Source organism: Syngnathoides biaculeatus, chromosome 5 (genome assembly GCF_019802595.1).
Source record: "Syngnathoides biaculeatus isolate LvHL_M chromosome 5, ASM1980259v1, whole genome shotgun sequence".
NCBI classification, from domain to species: Eukaryota; Metazoa; Chordata; class Actinopteri; order Syngnathiformes; family Syngnathidae; genus Syngnathoides; species Syngnathoides biaculeatus.
In genome coordinates, this window is record NC_084644.1 from 26,033,692 (window position 1) to 26,049,309 (window position 15,618).

General features: G+C 40.4%; 2 protein-coding genes across 3 annotated transcripts in view; both read left to right on the top strand.

The window, feature by feature from the left end:
- Positions 1–11,004, top strand: part of shc1 (SHC (Src homology 2 domain containing) transforming protein 1) — a 40,347-nt gene extending 29,343 nt beyond the window's left edge. For both annotated transcript variants that reach the window (XM_061819021.1, XM_061819020.1), the window contains 9 exons: positions 706–825; positions 2,447–2,500; positions 2,860–2,911; positions 5,300–5,426; positions 5,505–5,652; positions 5,942–5,999; positions 6,115–6,231; positions 7,821–8,056; positions 10,318–11,004. In XM_061819021.1, coding sequence (XP_061675005.1) covers positions 706–825; positions 2,447–2,500; positions 2,860–2,911; positions 5,300–5,426; positions 5,505–5,652; positions 5,942–5,999; positions 6,115–6,231; positions 7,821–8,056; positions 10,318–10,446 — 1,041 coding nt within the window. In that variant the 3' untranslated portion in view covers positions 10,447–11,004. The remainder of the gene's footprint in view (positions 1–705; positions 826–2,446; positions 2,501–2,859; positions 2,912–5,299; positions 5,427–5,504; positions 5,653–5,941; positions 6,000–6,114; positions 6,232–7,820; positions 8,057–10,317) is intronic.
- Positions 11,005–14,796: 3,792 nt separating this feature from the next.
- On the top strand, positions 14,797–15,006 carry lenep (lens epithelial protein). Its single transcript, XM_061818844.1, has one exon. The coding sequence runs from the start codon at positions 14,797–14,799 to the stop codon at positions 15,004–15,006; it is 210 nt and encodes a 69-aa protein (XP_061674828.1).
- Positions 15,007–15,618: the final 612 nt, after the last annotated feature.

Sequence of the window (15,618 nt, forward strand, 5' to 3'; positions counted from 1 at the left end):
TGAGTGAGTGATTGTTTGAGATGTTCTTGGCCTGGGCTTTGTGGATCGCCCAGTCTGCTTCTCAAGGGCCACAGTTGGCTTTGCTGAGCAGAAAGGATTACTTTCACAATTGCAGCTGTTCTCTCACATCCCCACCCCAATCACAAGCATTTTCACACATGCACCTACAGGTTCCTACGCATGCAGGCTGAAACATTTAGCTAACTCCTGTTATTTTTTTTTCCTGTTTTTCTTTACCTCTAAACAGGGGTCACCAACATGGTACTCGCTGACACCAGGCCAAACTCAAGGATCACAGGAATTGCTTGCAGGCCTGTTCTATAAATAGCTCACCAGTTATGGGCCATTAGGATTCCCTAGGAATGTTCAATAGATTATTTGTAAATGCAAACACTTTTGGCAATTGATAGAAATAAGGTGGTACATATTATTTATTCTATCTTGTTAGACAGTTGATAATTATTGAGAAAAATCAAACAGAAAGCATTGTGAGAAATCATCTAACGTGTTCAAACTTTACATAGATTTAATTAATTAATAATGCCACAATTAAAGTTAATTTAGGAAAATGTCTTGTTACAGAATTGGCTATTAAACTGGGAGCCCTTTGCAGTCATCAGTATCCAACAAGTAGCTTTCAGTTTAAAAAAGGTGCCCTGTTCTCTAAACAACTTTGTGTTTGTTTCTGCTTACTTGGCTTCTTAGCCGTCTTCACGCTGCCTCACGTCTATTCTGGGCAAGAGCAACCTGCAGTTTGCTGGCATGACAATCAGCCTCACCATTTCCACCAGCAGCCTCAACCTGCTGGCATCCGACTGCAAACAGGTGGGAAAGAGTCTCTGTTTGGCAGTGACCATGCTTATACACACTTCAGTAATCCCATATTTAAAAAAAAAAAATCATATTGAAGTCTGTAAATCCCAAATATCCAGGTATATTACCAGTTAACACACAGTGCGTTTTACTCCAGCCTCCATCCAGTGAGTGACCGGGATTAGATAAGTTTGCGTAACATTAGAGATGACAGACAAATTGTTCCACAGTGGCAACATTTAACATTTTCAGCTCAAATTTCAGTTGTGCACAAGTGAGAGGAAAATGGAGCAGGAGATCAACAGGCAGATAAATACAGTATGTGCAGTGATACGGACTCTATCGGTCTGTCGTAGTAAAGACTGAACTGAGCCAAAAGATAAAACTCTCAATTTACCGGTTGGTCTATGTTCCTACCCTCACCTATTGTCACGATCTGTGGGTCAAGAACAATATTTTGGATGCAAGCACCTGAAATGAGTTTCCTGCCAAAGGTGTCCGGGCTTTCCCTTAGAGAGAGGGTGAGAAGCTTTGTCATCCCGGAGTGGCTCAGAATCAAACTGCTGTTCCCAGATGAGGTGGCTGGGGCATCTGCTTAGGATGCTGCTTGGACACCGCCCTGGTGAGCTGTCCAAGGCACGTCCCACTGGGAGGAGGCCCCGGTGACGACCCAAGATGCGCTGGAGAGAGTACCTCTCAACATATTTAAAATGTACCATTTGCTGGTCATTTTCATGCCAGTCATTAAACATTCTGCTTCCATTGACATATGCTTTTTTTTTTTTTTTTATAAAGTTTAGCATCAACTTGGTAACATATTTTCTTCCTGGAACTGATATTAAATTGTTTTGTTCATAGCCAAATAATTTCCCATCTTGTAATTTTAAGAGCTAAGATATCATTAAGCTTTCCCTCTTCGGCATCACTGGTTAGTTTGTAATAATACATATGAAGTTGTAAAACAAGACAATACAGTATAGTACATAACATTATAAAAGCATGCAGGGGTTATTGCCCCATAAGCAGTGCAGGTAGTGAATGTGTGTGTGTGTGTGTGTGTGTGTGTGTGTGTGTGTGTGTGAGAGAGAGAGAGAGAGAGAGAGAAGCTGGGGTGTGCAATGCCACGAAATGTTTATTAAATGTGGTTGTTTTAACCTTGTACTCCAAGAATTTTTTTAGACTTTAGTAGACTATCCTGCAGTTTATTCCCGTAAATGACTACTTCCATGAATTACCATGGACATTGTCCAACTATTTTGAAACCATTGTTATATTTTCCTGTTTTCCAATGATAGTAGACATAGCCGAGCATGTACGTTTTAACGTACACTAAACATTCACAGAAATAGCCTCTGGCCAAACAGTGAGACTAGACAGGATTGTTAAGTGGTAAGGCTGTTATTGATTCGTCCTCAACTTTTGTTGCAAATAGTTCAAAAGATGTCCCATACGTGTTGACCTTAGCTTTTATATCTCTGCTGGAGTCCGTGAAATGCACGTGACGGAAAAACAGAGCACTCCTTCTGCCAGTAATGACTGCACATTTGTCTCCTCATCCACATGGTCTCATCTCCTGTCCCTCATGTCCTTCATGTCCCTCCTCTGCCTCCTCTTCCCTTTTTTCCCTCCACAGATAATCGCCAGTCATCACATGCAGTCCATCTCCTTTGCCTCTGGAGGAGACCCAGTGAGTCACCCGAGCCCCTTCACTGATCTCTCATCTCTCTTGCTCTAGCACGATCTCTCTCTGGCCTTTTTCCAGCTTCCTCCAAACATATCCGTTGTTCCTGCTTCTTTCTGTCATCTTCTATTCCAATGACTACCCCTCATGCCCCTGCCGCCTCTCCGGTCTCCTCTTCCTAGCTTGATCTTATTATTACTCCTGCTTATCTCTCTGGCTTTCTGCTACGTTTTTCCTAACTCCTGGTAGGACTAGAAACAGCTGCAGTTTGGGCTTTCTTCGTCTTCACAAAAATGCACTCTACTTCTTATTCTTCCCATATTGATCTCTCCCCCCGCCTAATCATCTCACCCTTTCTCTCTCAGGACACGGCTGAGTATGTAGCGTATGTGGCCAAAGACCCAGTCAACCAGAGAGGTGAGCAAAAGGAACAGCATTGTCATTCTGTCATTTTAAATCTTGACTGTACAATACGGGTTCATTTTTGTCATTAAGGGGGACATTAGGAGAAATTGACTTTAATTGCTTGTTTACAAATAGATCTGTGGAGCCCCTGTGGACTCATTAAGTGTGAAATCACATGACTAAAGTAATCTTGTGTGAGCTGCTTTATGGGAAAAATGTCTATGAGCTAGTCGTTCTGAATTTTGGCCAATTGTAATGTGATTGAGCAGACGGAATTGATGATTGAGATTTAGATAATACTCAATGTCCAAACAACGGTAAGGCAACATTGTGAATTTTGTTTGTGTTGGCTTCTGATAAGCAGCGCATACTTGATTTTTCTGTGAAGTTGTCAACATAGTGGGAGGTGAGGATTTGTGTTTGGTAGTGTGCCCGCTGTATGTGCCCCATACACAATTCCTCTACACCATAGATACACAATGTGTGGTTAAAATAACAATATTGGTACATGCGCTCCCTTTACTAGTAAGCGAAACACTGAATAAAATGTTCAAACTACAGAAGATTACAGTGTGTTAAACATTTCCAGTAATGTACATTTAAGTATATTTAAGTTGTATATCACTTTTAAGAACAATACCTTTGAATTTATTTTTAAAAATGTTTTTGAGACATTTGCAGGCAGTCCTCTGGTTGCGAACGAGTTACGTTCCTATGCTGGTAATGTAACTTGAATTTTGTTGTAAGTCAGATTTTACCATTAAAGCCGGAATTTACGTCAAAATAATTTGTTTAAAAAAAAAATACATTGAAATAAACAAATAAGTTGCTGTGCTTCCCATTACTACTGTGAGGTGAATGGAGAAGTAGGGGAGGCTGTGCTTAGCTATTGCGAAGGAATCTTGTCCTCAATCCATAACGAGTTTCAGTCCTATGCTGGTAATGTAACTCGATTTTTGTTACAAGTCGGATTTCACCATTAAAGTCAGAATTTATGTCAAAATATTTTGTATACAGAAATAAATGGAAATAAAAAGATAAGATGCTGTACTCAGTCACTGTGATTTGACGAGCACCATTGCGCTCGCAAATCTGCACAGTCGAGCGAAAAAATCACACGCGTAAAATTTGTTACGAGTAGAAAAAATGAATATTGAAAGACTATCTTCTTTTGGCCGCAGAAGCATTGCTAAAAGACACAGCTTTCTTCTTTGGAGCCATAATGCCTAAAAAGGAAGGCGAAAATACCCACAGCGCACAAACACGCAGAAGCACAATGCACTTTAGCTAGACAAAATGGTGCCCGGGGGATGGGCATTGTAAGGTCGAAACGTTTTAAGTCCAGACCGTTTTAACCTGAGGAATCCCTGTATTTAGGAAACTTTAACTTTTATGTACAAATCAAGGTGATTTACTTTTGTGTATGGCAAAGGTTCACAAGTAATTAGTGCTTCACTGATGCACGTCTTCTCCTTCTGCGTTGTATTCTCTGTTCTTTAGGTTTTTGACAATTCCTACTTTGTGTTTCAGTAGTTTGTGGGTGCAGCAACCGCTGCAAAATTTGTCCTTCAATAAACTAAATGCTATTCCAAGGAATCCTGACACATATTTCATTTTGTAATTTAGCAATTTTTTTGATTGCTTATGTTCATAAAGCAATCTACCTTATGGTAAGGGAAAGGAGGTCAGAAAGTGTTTAAAACAAACTGTTCATTCTCAATTTTCATTTTCTTTATTAAATTCATAAATCTTGAGTGAACCTGAGGTCACTCAATCTTTCAATCTGATAAAGTACAGCATTCTAATCAGTAAAATATTGAAAGTATTGCACATTAAGGTGGGATGGTGGATGACTGGTGAGCACATCTACCATAGCTGTGAATTTGAGTGCGAATGGTTGTTTCTATGTGGTCTGCAATTGTCTGGCAATCAGTTCAGGGTGTGCCCCTCCTCTTGCCCAGAGTCTACTGGGATAGGCTCCATCACACCTTGGACTATAGTGACGATCAGGCGGTATGGAAAAGGGAGAGACGCATTATGCATTAAGAAGAAAATTATTCATTTGGGATTTTTAATTTTAAAAAGAAGGGTTTTGCCAGTTGTCATTTCCAGCAGACCTAGTCAACAAATGTCTTTAAAATTAAACATACTGAGCAAATGGCAAGAACTTGGGCAGGCTTGACAAAGGTTACCCTAATATAAAGGCACACAGCACTGTAGAGTGGCCACCCTATAACACTGTCTGTGCCATGATTTCCATGATAGTGGTTGACAGTGTTTGAGGAATTACAGTACAGGATGCAAAGTAAATGTAGCCCGTAACCCCACAAGGTTGCTTGTCTGAGCAGTATCCCTCTCAATTGAATACATGCTCATCATCAGTCTCCTCCTCTCTTGCAGCGTGTCATATTCTCGAATGTTCTGAGGGTTTAGCCCAGGAAGTCATCAGCACCATCGGTCAGGCCTTTGAATTGCGCTTCAAGCAGTACTTAAAGAACCCGCCCAAACTTGTCACCCCTCATGACAGGTACTCGTGCACACCTGCATTCATTGTATTGACTACAGTTTGTATACCATCTCATGTGTCCACCACTTCCTATTTCAGAATGGCTCCCTTTGATGGCTCTGCATGGGAGGAGGAGGACGATGAGGCGGCCCTCTTGCCTGACGTCCCTTACTATAACAACTTCCCTGGTAAACAGCCTCCCCCTGGTGGTCTAGTTGACATGAGACCACGTCCTGGAGCCACACTGGTGAGACATAGAAGACTTATGTATGCCTGCACTGCTTCTGCATGAAACACAGATGCTGGTGGTTCTGCGTTTCAGCGATAAGAGCACAAAATCAATTGCAGCAAAGCGTAACAGAGGCTCTGTTTTAATATCAACATATCACAGTTGACTGTTTAATCCTTTTAACTGGCCAAAGGCAAAACGTTCTGCACGTGCAGAACACTTTTACATTTGTATAAATAACTCTAAAATCAATCTGATGTGTGTGCCTACATGTGTGCCTGCCTGTGTTGTGTGTGTGTTTTTGTAGCCTTATGGACAGCCGGGTCAGAATGACATTCACAAGCAGCCCCTGCCGCCTCTGCCAGGTGAGCTCAGTTTGCCCTCGAGGCAGCAGATGGGATGCACCCAAGGTTATGATTCACAGACAGCATGACTTGTTAAAAAGTACATTTTGGTAACATGACATGTTCCTGCTTTTAGTAGGTGGCAAGGAAGGAGGGCGAGAGCTGTTTGATGATCCCTCTTACGTCAATGTGGATAAACCCCGCCCACCAGTTGCCGCCAATGGAAATGCTCACAGAGATGCTTTTGACATGAGTGAGTTCCTTTGAGTTTAACCACGGCACTTAGGTGATTCCTCTCAAAATGAAAAACATTTTTTATCTGTGGTGACTACATGTTCTAGAGCAAATTACTTGCAAATAACTGTATTGAGCCAAACGTTTGGACATCTCCCCAATGGGGAAACAGGAATGCCTTATCTTTAAATAATACAGTGGAACACTATCGATTCCAGGACACGTCTCTTTCTCTGATTAATAATTTCTCCAGTTTCAAACTGTCGCCATCATAACCTTTAACTGTATTTGTTTTTAAATAACAATTTTAACTGTTGTCCAGGTGAATAACAATTTAATTACTGTTAATATTACAAACTAATAAATAAATAAGGTTCTAACTTATATATTCATATGGCCCACACACATTGTTCCATTGCATATTAACCCTAGAGAACCCAAGACATCTAAATCCTCTTTTAAAATTTTATGTACAAACTAAATTAATCAATAGGAATCATCCATCCATCAATTTTCTTAGCTGCTTATGCTCACAAGGGTTGTGGGGAGTGCTGGAGACTATCCCAGCTGTCAACGGGCAGGAGGCGGAGTACACCCTGAACTCGTTGCCAGCCAGTTGCAGGACACATCAAGACAAACAGGCCCACTCACAAACACACATAGGGGCAATTTAGAGTGTCCAAATAATCTTGCATACTTTTGGGATGTGGGAGGAAACCAGAGTGGCTGGAGGAAACCCACGCAAGAACGTGGAGAACATGCAAACACAGGCGGGTCCCGGATCGAACCCGGGACCTCAAAACTCAGAGGCCCAGGGTTTCCAGCTGAGCCATCATGCCGCCCAATAAGCAACAAAGGAGCACAAAAACATCACATTTGGAAAAATTTACTAATTTACCTCCGGTTTATATAATGGATCAAATATGACCCAGTGGGCCTTAACTACCCAAAAACATTGCATTTAATGCAGACAAATGTGAGACGTTGGGGTTTATGGGTAAAATGAGTAACTGTAGTGCACTGTGTTTATATAGTGGGCCCTTAATTACACTTGTTCATATGTGACCCCATGGGTTCTCCAAGGTTAATGATACTGTCAGCATCATACTCATTTCTTCAGAAATTGCAGCTACCGTCATGGATTTTCATGTCAGAATTAAATTGGCAATAAATTCTCTAGTTAGAATCTGAATGAATTAATAATTTGCACTAAATTGTTCATTAAATACTTTTAACAGCATAATCTTAAATTACAGTGAGGCTATTTAATGATCATTTTATGACTTATTATTGAAAAAAAATCAATTTGTAATATGTTTTAATCATATTCCATTTTATTCATTTTTTTCCTTTTCCATTCTATTCTACTTTTATTTAATTTAGTTTTGGCACGTAGAAAACGTATGGTTTGTTGGCCTGTAGAAAGAGTATAAAACAGTGTTTGATCGCTTAGTGTATTCTAAGTAGCATGACATTGTTTTACGCAAAAGACACCATTTATGATCTCAGGTTTTGCACATGTAAAATAAATCTTCACAGATTGTTACTCATGCCACAAGGAGTCAATTCATCTTGCCCTAATACAAGTATAAATCCTTTTATTTAAAGAGCCATTTGATGATGCCCTTGGGGGCTCCATTACTGCAGCGCCCCCTCTGGTGGAGCAGCTCCAATGCGAGACCTGGTTCCACGGCAGCTTAAGTCGCAGGGAGGCGGAGAGGCTGCTGAGCCGTGACGGAGACTTTCTAGTGCGAGAGTCCGGAACCACGCCGGGGCAGTACGTGCTCACGGGACAACAGGGCGGTCAGCCGAAACACCTGCTCCTCGTCGACCCGGAGGGAGTGGTGAGTGCTGATGAGACAAGCGAGGAAGATGTGGGGATGTTGCATACAGTTCCATGTCCAAATGTGTTCTCAACCTTTCCAAATACAGGGGGAGCCTCGGTTTATATATGCTGTTCCCACATAAGGTTCTGTGGTTCTTCTTAAACAATTTCCTCTTTTCATCACAAAAAAAAGGACCCGCAGAAAGCTATACAAATGCAAAATGACTTGTACAAGGTGTCCCAAAAATCATTACACACGTGTGTTTTTGCTATAATTTGTACAGACATGAGGACATCAACTTTTCACAGCTTAGGCTTTGGAGCTTTAAGTATATCATTCCCTGGTTCAGTTGTTACACTCTTCTATACTGTTTATACAATATGTTGTTTGTACATATTTTCTGTTTCGGCCTGCCATCCTAGCAATTTCTTTAGAATATATTGTCCCAAAAACGTTCATGAAAATCGATAGTATTTTTTTTCTTCTTCTTCTTCTCCAATTTCACTGACATATGATGATGTAAGAATTGTGCACATCTTACAAATTCTGAATCAAACATTAGAACACAATTGTGTAATGTTATATATTTTATTAAATAAAAGTAGGGCTGTGTTTCAAAATAAGAGGACATAAAAAGTGTTGTGTTCAAATAGTTCTTCAGAAAAATAAAAAGATCTTTAAGTGAAATCCCATTCCTAGTCCATGAGGTTAATTATGACATCGGTCCACCCTTTGCCGCTATAAACATCTTAAACTCCTCTGGGAAGGCTGTCCACAACCTTTAGGAATGTGTATATGAGAATTTTTGACCATTCTTCCAGAAGTACATTTGTAAGGCCATATACTGATGTTGGAAGAGAAAGCCTGGCTCTCAGTCTCTACTGTAATTCGACCGAAAGTGTTGAAAGCATTAGTCACGTGATTCAGTGCGGGCACTGTTGACTTCGCTAGCACGGGAGTATACCGACACCTTAAGTCAATTTGCTGAGGATTAAAATCACAAACTAACAACAAGGATCCATCCACCCAAGCAGAGAACAAAAGAGGACTAGCTGATGACTTCAACACCTACTACTGCAGATTTGAAAAGGACACCCATATCCAACCAGCCATATAACCAACCAGCATGGTACCTCTGACTGCTGTGTTAATTATTCATGAACGCAAGATGGCTGACACAACCAGGAGCTGAAGATGCTGAAGACTGTAAAGATGATCGTGGACTTCAGGAGGCTGTCCAACTGCCCCATGTCAACCATCGAGACCTTCAAGTTCCTGGGAATAGCTTTCTCTCTCAACCTTAAGTGGGAGACCAACATCAACCCTATCCTTAAGTAGCCCTAGCAGAGGGTGCACCTCCTCCAGCTTCACAGGCTACCACAAGGGTTCTACACAGCAGTCATGGAATCAGTTATGTGTTTATTGATCACAGTCTGGTTTGGTGCTGCTACCATAAAGGACAAGCTCTGACTGGAATGGACAATCAGGACTGCCGGAAAAATAGTCGCTATCCCCATACCTACCCTACAGCTTCTTCTCTCTTGCCATTAAGTTGCTTGAGGCTTAATGACTCTCCATTGTGTTTTCAAATGTTTAGGTCTCAAATGTATCTACTGTCAAATTGAGTGCATTGACTGGAGACAAATTCCTTGTGTGTTTTTGAGATTAATACTAATATTGACCCCTTAGTTCCAGTCAAAGGAACTCTGAAGGATTTAGCATACCAAAAGCTTTTGGACAATTCATTGTTCGTAACTTTGTGGGAAAAGTTTCCAGATGGCCTCTTGTTCTTCCCACATAACTGCACCAGTGCACAAAGCAAGGTCCATCAAGACATGGATGACTGAGTCTGGTATGAATGAACTTTGCTGGCCTGCACGGAGTCCTCACTTGAACATGAGAGAACACCATGGGGATAAAGTGGAGAACCAGGCCTTTTCGCTCCACATCAGTGCGTAACATCACAAATCCACTTTTGGAAAAATGGTCAAAAATTCCCATACACGCACTCCTAAACCTCGTTGACCTCCTTTCCAGAAGAGTTAAAGCTGTTATAAATGTAAAAGGTAGATTGACATAATATGAAACCCTACTGATTAAGAAATCACTTCAGATTATTAGATCAAGGCAGGTGAACCAAGAAAAGAATTGACATTTTCTTTAATACACGTTCTTAATGTATTGTGCTACTTTCTTGTCATTTCCAGCCAGAAGATACCCATTAAATACATGAAAATCAATATAACTTGATTAAGTTTCAAAACTTTTTGTGTTCACAGGTTCGTACAAAAGACCATCGGTTTGAGAGCGTGAGTCACCTGATCAGCTACCACATGGACAACAGACTCCCCATTGTGTCTGCGGGAAGTGAAGTGTGTCTGCAACAGCCGGTGGAGCGCAGATCCTAAAAAATATATATATATATATATATAAAACTCCTCCACCAAATGCAACCACAGAAATACACACAAAAAAGCCAAAAGGAAAAAAAGTGTGCAAAGTTTCTGACATGCTGCTGTTGCAAAGCAAACTGTGAACTGCCATCCCATCTATCAGGCAAGCGACCTTGAAGCACTGCTGCGTTGTCTCCACAGCCTACTGTGAAGCAAGGAGGAAAGTCCAAGAAAAACAAATGCAATTTAAAAAGAAAACCACCATGGGGGGGGGGGGGGGAGTCTTAATCTTTAATAACGCCACGAAAATGCAATCTGGAAATTTGCATGAACAGAATATGAGCTTGCATGCTTTCATTGTGATTTCCCTCCTTGAATGTGTTGCCAGGGAGGAAAAGGTTTTTTTTTTTCGTTTTTTTTCTTTCTTGTTTTGAATAAACTCTTCCCTTCAAGAGTCATCTTGGAGACACCGAACACTCCCTTCTTTAAGGACCGAACATGTGGTGAAGGCGATGGAAAGCATGTATGTAAAACTGGGACTGCAATGTTGCTGTTTATACATATATACACATACTTTTATGTTTGTTTGTTTTTGTGATGACATAGTGAGTACACGCACCCACCATGCCAAAGAACAGCAGAGGATGTGCACCGTGAGTCTAATTAGCAAGAATGCAGTGCATATACTGTAGAAACAAAAGACTTGCTTGATATAGTGTTCTGTAGTGCTCTTGATTCCATCACCAGTGGGGAAATTGTGCAATGATGTCACCCACCAGCACATTATCTAATGGTGATGCTTTTCAGTGACTACTTACTATTATACAGTGAAACCTCCAACAGCATGAATTACATAAATTGAAAAGAATGGAAATAATTTGTTCCATTGTACAACAAGTAAAACCACTGTGCCCCGTAATTGAAAGGAAGCAGGACCGATAATACTGTCACCCTGTGGCCATTTACAGTGCTTTTATGTTAACATCTGCTTAGTCAATTGGTTCTGAGCAGCAGTTTATAGGTTTTGGGTTCAAATCTCTCCTCTGGTCTTCACATGTGGAATTAGCAGGTTCTCACGCCCACATCTCCCCCAAAATTTGCATTTTAGGGTTACTTAAGGATCAAAAGCATCCAGATTATTTGTATTTTCCCTTACCCAAATGTAGATAAATTCCATAGAAAATGAAGAGATTGATGTATTTCATTTTACTGAGCAGCTATATCCTATTTATACATTTTTCCTCTTTTGTCCCTTCTGTTATGGCATTGAAACAAAAGCAACCTCTGATGTTAATGTCTTAATGAGGCAATGGACATATTTTTCATCAGAAGAAAAAAAAATCCCAATCACTAAACAATGATGTCACAAAAAGGATAACTGCCAGTACTGAAATACTGATGAGTTCATCTGAGTTTACTCCAAAATTTGCTTATTTTTAAATTTGGGCCTGTTTTGCTGTTAATCTCTTCTATGAATGCCCCCACATTTATGCACAGGTAAATTGTACGTCTGATGAAATAGTATTTAATAGTCTCCCCCCCCAACTCTATATCGCTGGAATAGATAGGTGAATAAAGATTAATAATTTTGGGACCAATGAAGTTAAATTGTTAAATTCTCTTGCACAGCTGGTGATCTCAGGTACAGTGGTTTGGAATCACTGTTTTTGATGCTGCTTTTTGGGACCTAGTTTTTCTGAAAACTGTCACTTGAACTGTACTTTTAGGACATTGGAGGTTCCACTGTATGCCTGCATTGACAATCTATGACACCTCGTAGAGAAGAATGGAAAGGAAATGATACATTTTTGCTGTGCGTTTCATGGACCGGATCTGTACTTTTTTGTATGTTTCTTTTTTTTTAAAGGAAGGAACCAGAAAGCCAAATGTCACTCCTCGCTGGATGTGCAGTTATTGTCACCAGTTCATTTTCTAATTTTGCAATTGCTTTGTGCCTTTTTTCTTCAATGCAGTTACGTGAGTCCAGTCACCTTTTGTACTTATTTTACAAATCCTCTCAGTTATTACAACAGACTGCAAAAAAAAAAGCCACGCGTAAACAGGATGATTCAGTGATGGCAATCGCCTCTGAGGCACGCATCGTGTTTGTAGAGTCACAGATACTTGTCACCTATGGTTTGGGGGGGGGGGGTTCCTGAGCATCTGTAAATAGCATTGACTATAGTGTGAACTTGATAAGTAGTTTGCAGGGAGTTTTGGTTCTTAGATGGAGGGGTAGAACATATTGGCATATGAGAAGGGATCTTTTGGTCACATGGTAGCTCAAATTATACCTGCCTGGACACACACACACACACACACACACTCAGCTTTAGGTCCAGGCTGCCATTGTACAGCCACACCATTCGTCAAGTAGTCTTGTGTTCATTGCAGCTGCCTTCGTCGCATGATTACAAATAAATTGATGGATTTAAAAATGTTTTTTTTTTTCTCTGTGTATGTTGGTGGTGGTAACTTGTGACTTGATGATTTGTCTTGAGAAAAAAAAAGCCAAAGGTTCCTTTAAAAAAAATATGTGCACAGGTGATTTGATGTTTGTGTTTCTGTTTTAATACTTGTTTTAAGGGAAAATGTGTTTACACCTGTAATTGGAAGTCTAGATTGCATATATATATATATATATGAATAAATGCATACACATTCATTTGTCTTGTTGGCGCTTTTGAATATCTGGAAAGGCAACATGTAACTAAGAGCAGATTAAAAACACACTTTTGTCATTCACTTACATGTATTTTTGAAAGCTAAAGTGTAAGTATTTTAAAATGGTACTGTGTGGTTATTTTGACTGCTGTCACATGAAATATCTTGAGAAATAAATTCTTGTGTAAGCATCCCTCACTGATCAATTTTTAACTAAAAGAAAAATTATTATTCAAAACAGGTTTCAAATGAAACTTTAAATGTCTGTATGAAAACAAAGTAAACATCTGCATGGTAAACTGGAGTGAGCCATTCTGTCATAATTTTGACTTTTTTTTATTATTCTGGTTCTCCATAATGTAATTTTTTTATTAAATTGACAAATTAATGTGATTACAATGTGTTCATCAATATCAAAAATAGTTTACAATGATTTAAATTCATTGAAATTCAAGCAACATTAATTGGACACTCTAATTTGCCACGAGGTGTGATTGTGAGTGCAGCTGTTTGTCTCAATTTGCCCTGCGATTGGCTGGCAACCTGTTTAGGGTCTACCCTGCCTCCTGCCCATTGACAGCTGGGATAGGCTCCAGCACTCCCCTCAACCCTCATGAGGATAAGCGGCTAAGAAAATGGATGGCTGGATTGATGTTTTGTGTGGACTCTCTGTTCCACTATTTGACCTGTCAATCTGGTCAAACACCAATCCTATTGGATTTATATTCCATAAGAATTTTTTATGTATAGAGGACCTAAACCATCCATTTTCTTAGCCGTTTCTCCTCACAAGGGTTGCAAGGAGTCCTAGAGCTTATCCCAGCTGTCAACGGGCAGGAGGCGGGGTACACCCTGAACTGGTTGCCAACCAATTGCAGGGCACATGGAGACAGTCAACAGTCGCACTCACAATCACACCTCGGGGCAATTTAAGAGTGTCCAATTAATGTTGTATGTTTTTGGGATGTGGGAGGAAACCCATGCAGGCACAGGGAGAACATGCAAACTCCACACAGGCGGGTCTGGGATTGAACCCAGGACCTCAGGACTGTGAATCCAACGCTTTACCAGCTGATCCACTGTGCCGCCAGGACTAAAACTATTTAGTGATTTATAGACCAGTAGCAGAACATTAAAAAACTATTCTAAAGCTGACTGGGAGCCAGTGTAAAGACTTTGGAATTGGAGTTATATGCTCTGACCTCTTTGTACTGGTCAAAACACGAGCCGCAGCATTCTGAATGAATTACAGTTGAACACTGGTTCCGCCCACCTCTGTGTCACCCTACTAAATCAGCTGAGACCGTTTCCAGCTCACCCATGACCTTAATGGGAACAAGCATCATGGAAAATGGATGGATCCAGAGAGGATCTAGTGGAACTGCAGCCAAAATGAAGAGACAAAGCCCAAGCTGCTAGAATGCAGCCTCAATAGGCTGTCACAGTGTCCTCAACAAAGGACTGGAACGCTCCTCTTTGTGAGCGTCACTTAACAGCAGGTTGCCGATTCAGGGTGGATGTCAGTGGACAAGGAGAGACGACGTGGAACGACGTGCAGTGTGTATGATAAACAAGAAGAAGAGTCGAGAAAGACGAAGTTGTCGAGGACCGGGAAGGAAGCCCGCTAGCACTTGCATGAGTCCAATCCTGCCCCATCTGTCAGAGCTCGCCTCCCATTTCATCCCGTTCCTCTCTGGAGCCATGCATCCTCAGCGGCCTCTTCCTCAGGCCATGCCCGCCTCTTCATCCTCATCCTCCTCGCTGGGACAGCAGCTGCGAGACGTGGCCGTGGGTCTGGGCCGCGGCAAGAACCTCCTCGGTGGGAACGTGGCCTACGGGTTTGTGCAGTCGCTAAAGGAGTGCCTCTACTTCCTGCTGTGCTGCTGGTGCATCAAGGAGATCCTGGACTAGAAACGTGTTGATGGAGTGGAACCGGAGTGATTTTGTGTTTTGCCTTTTAATCAAAGATTTGGACGAGGGATGCTGGAAAAATAAAGGCAAGTACGACAAGCTCCCATTGTAACTCCAATCACTGAACAACTGAATGGATCTTAAATATATACAGCAATGTTAAACATTCTAATTTCAGTTTTTAATATAGTAATATTGTCAGTAAAACTAAATTGTAAAAAAAAACATGGTAATAATGTGAGTGGTTTTTGTATTTATAAAAAATTTAATAATTATTGTTTGCATTATTTTTTGTTTTTTCAATTTAAGGAATAAAATGGTATATTTTATTTTAAAAAAATGCTGTATTCGTTGAGATATTATTATTATTATAAAATACACCTGTTGCTAACAACCATATTATACATTTGTCCTAATAAAAATATATAAAATAAAATTAATTAGCACTAATTTCAATACTTGTAAGTAATAATAGTCATAAAAAGACAAGTAACACATTTAAGTAATATGTACAAAAATGTAATTCAAATAATCATAAACTTAAACAAGTAAGTAAGTTTCTTTCGGCTTGTCCCGTTTGGGGTCGCCACACCGTGACATCTCAAATGAACA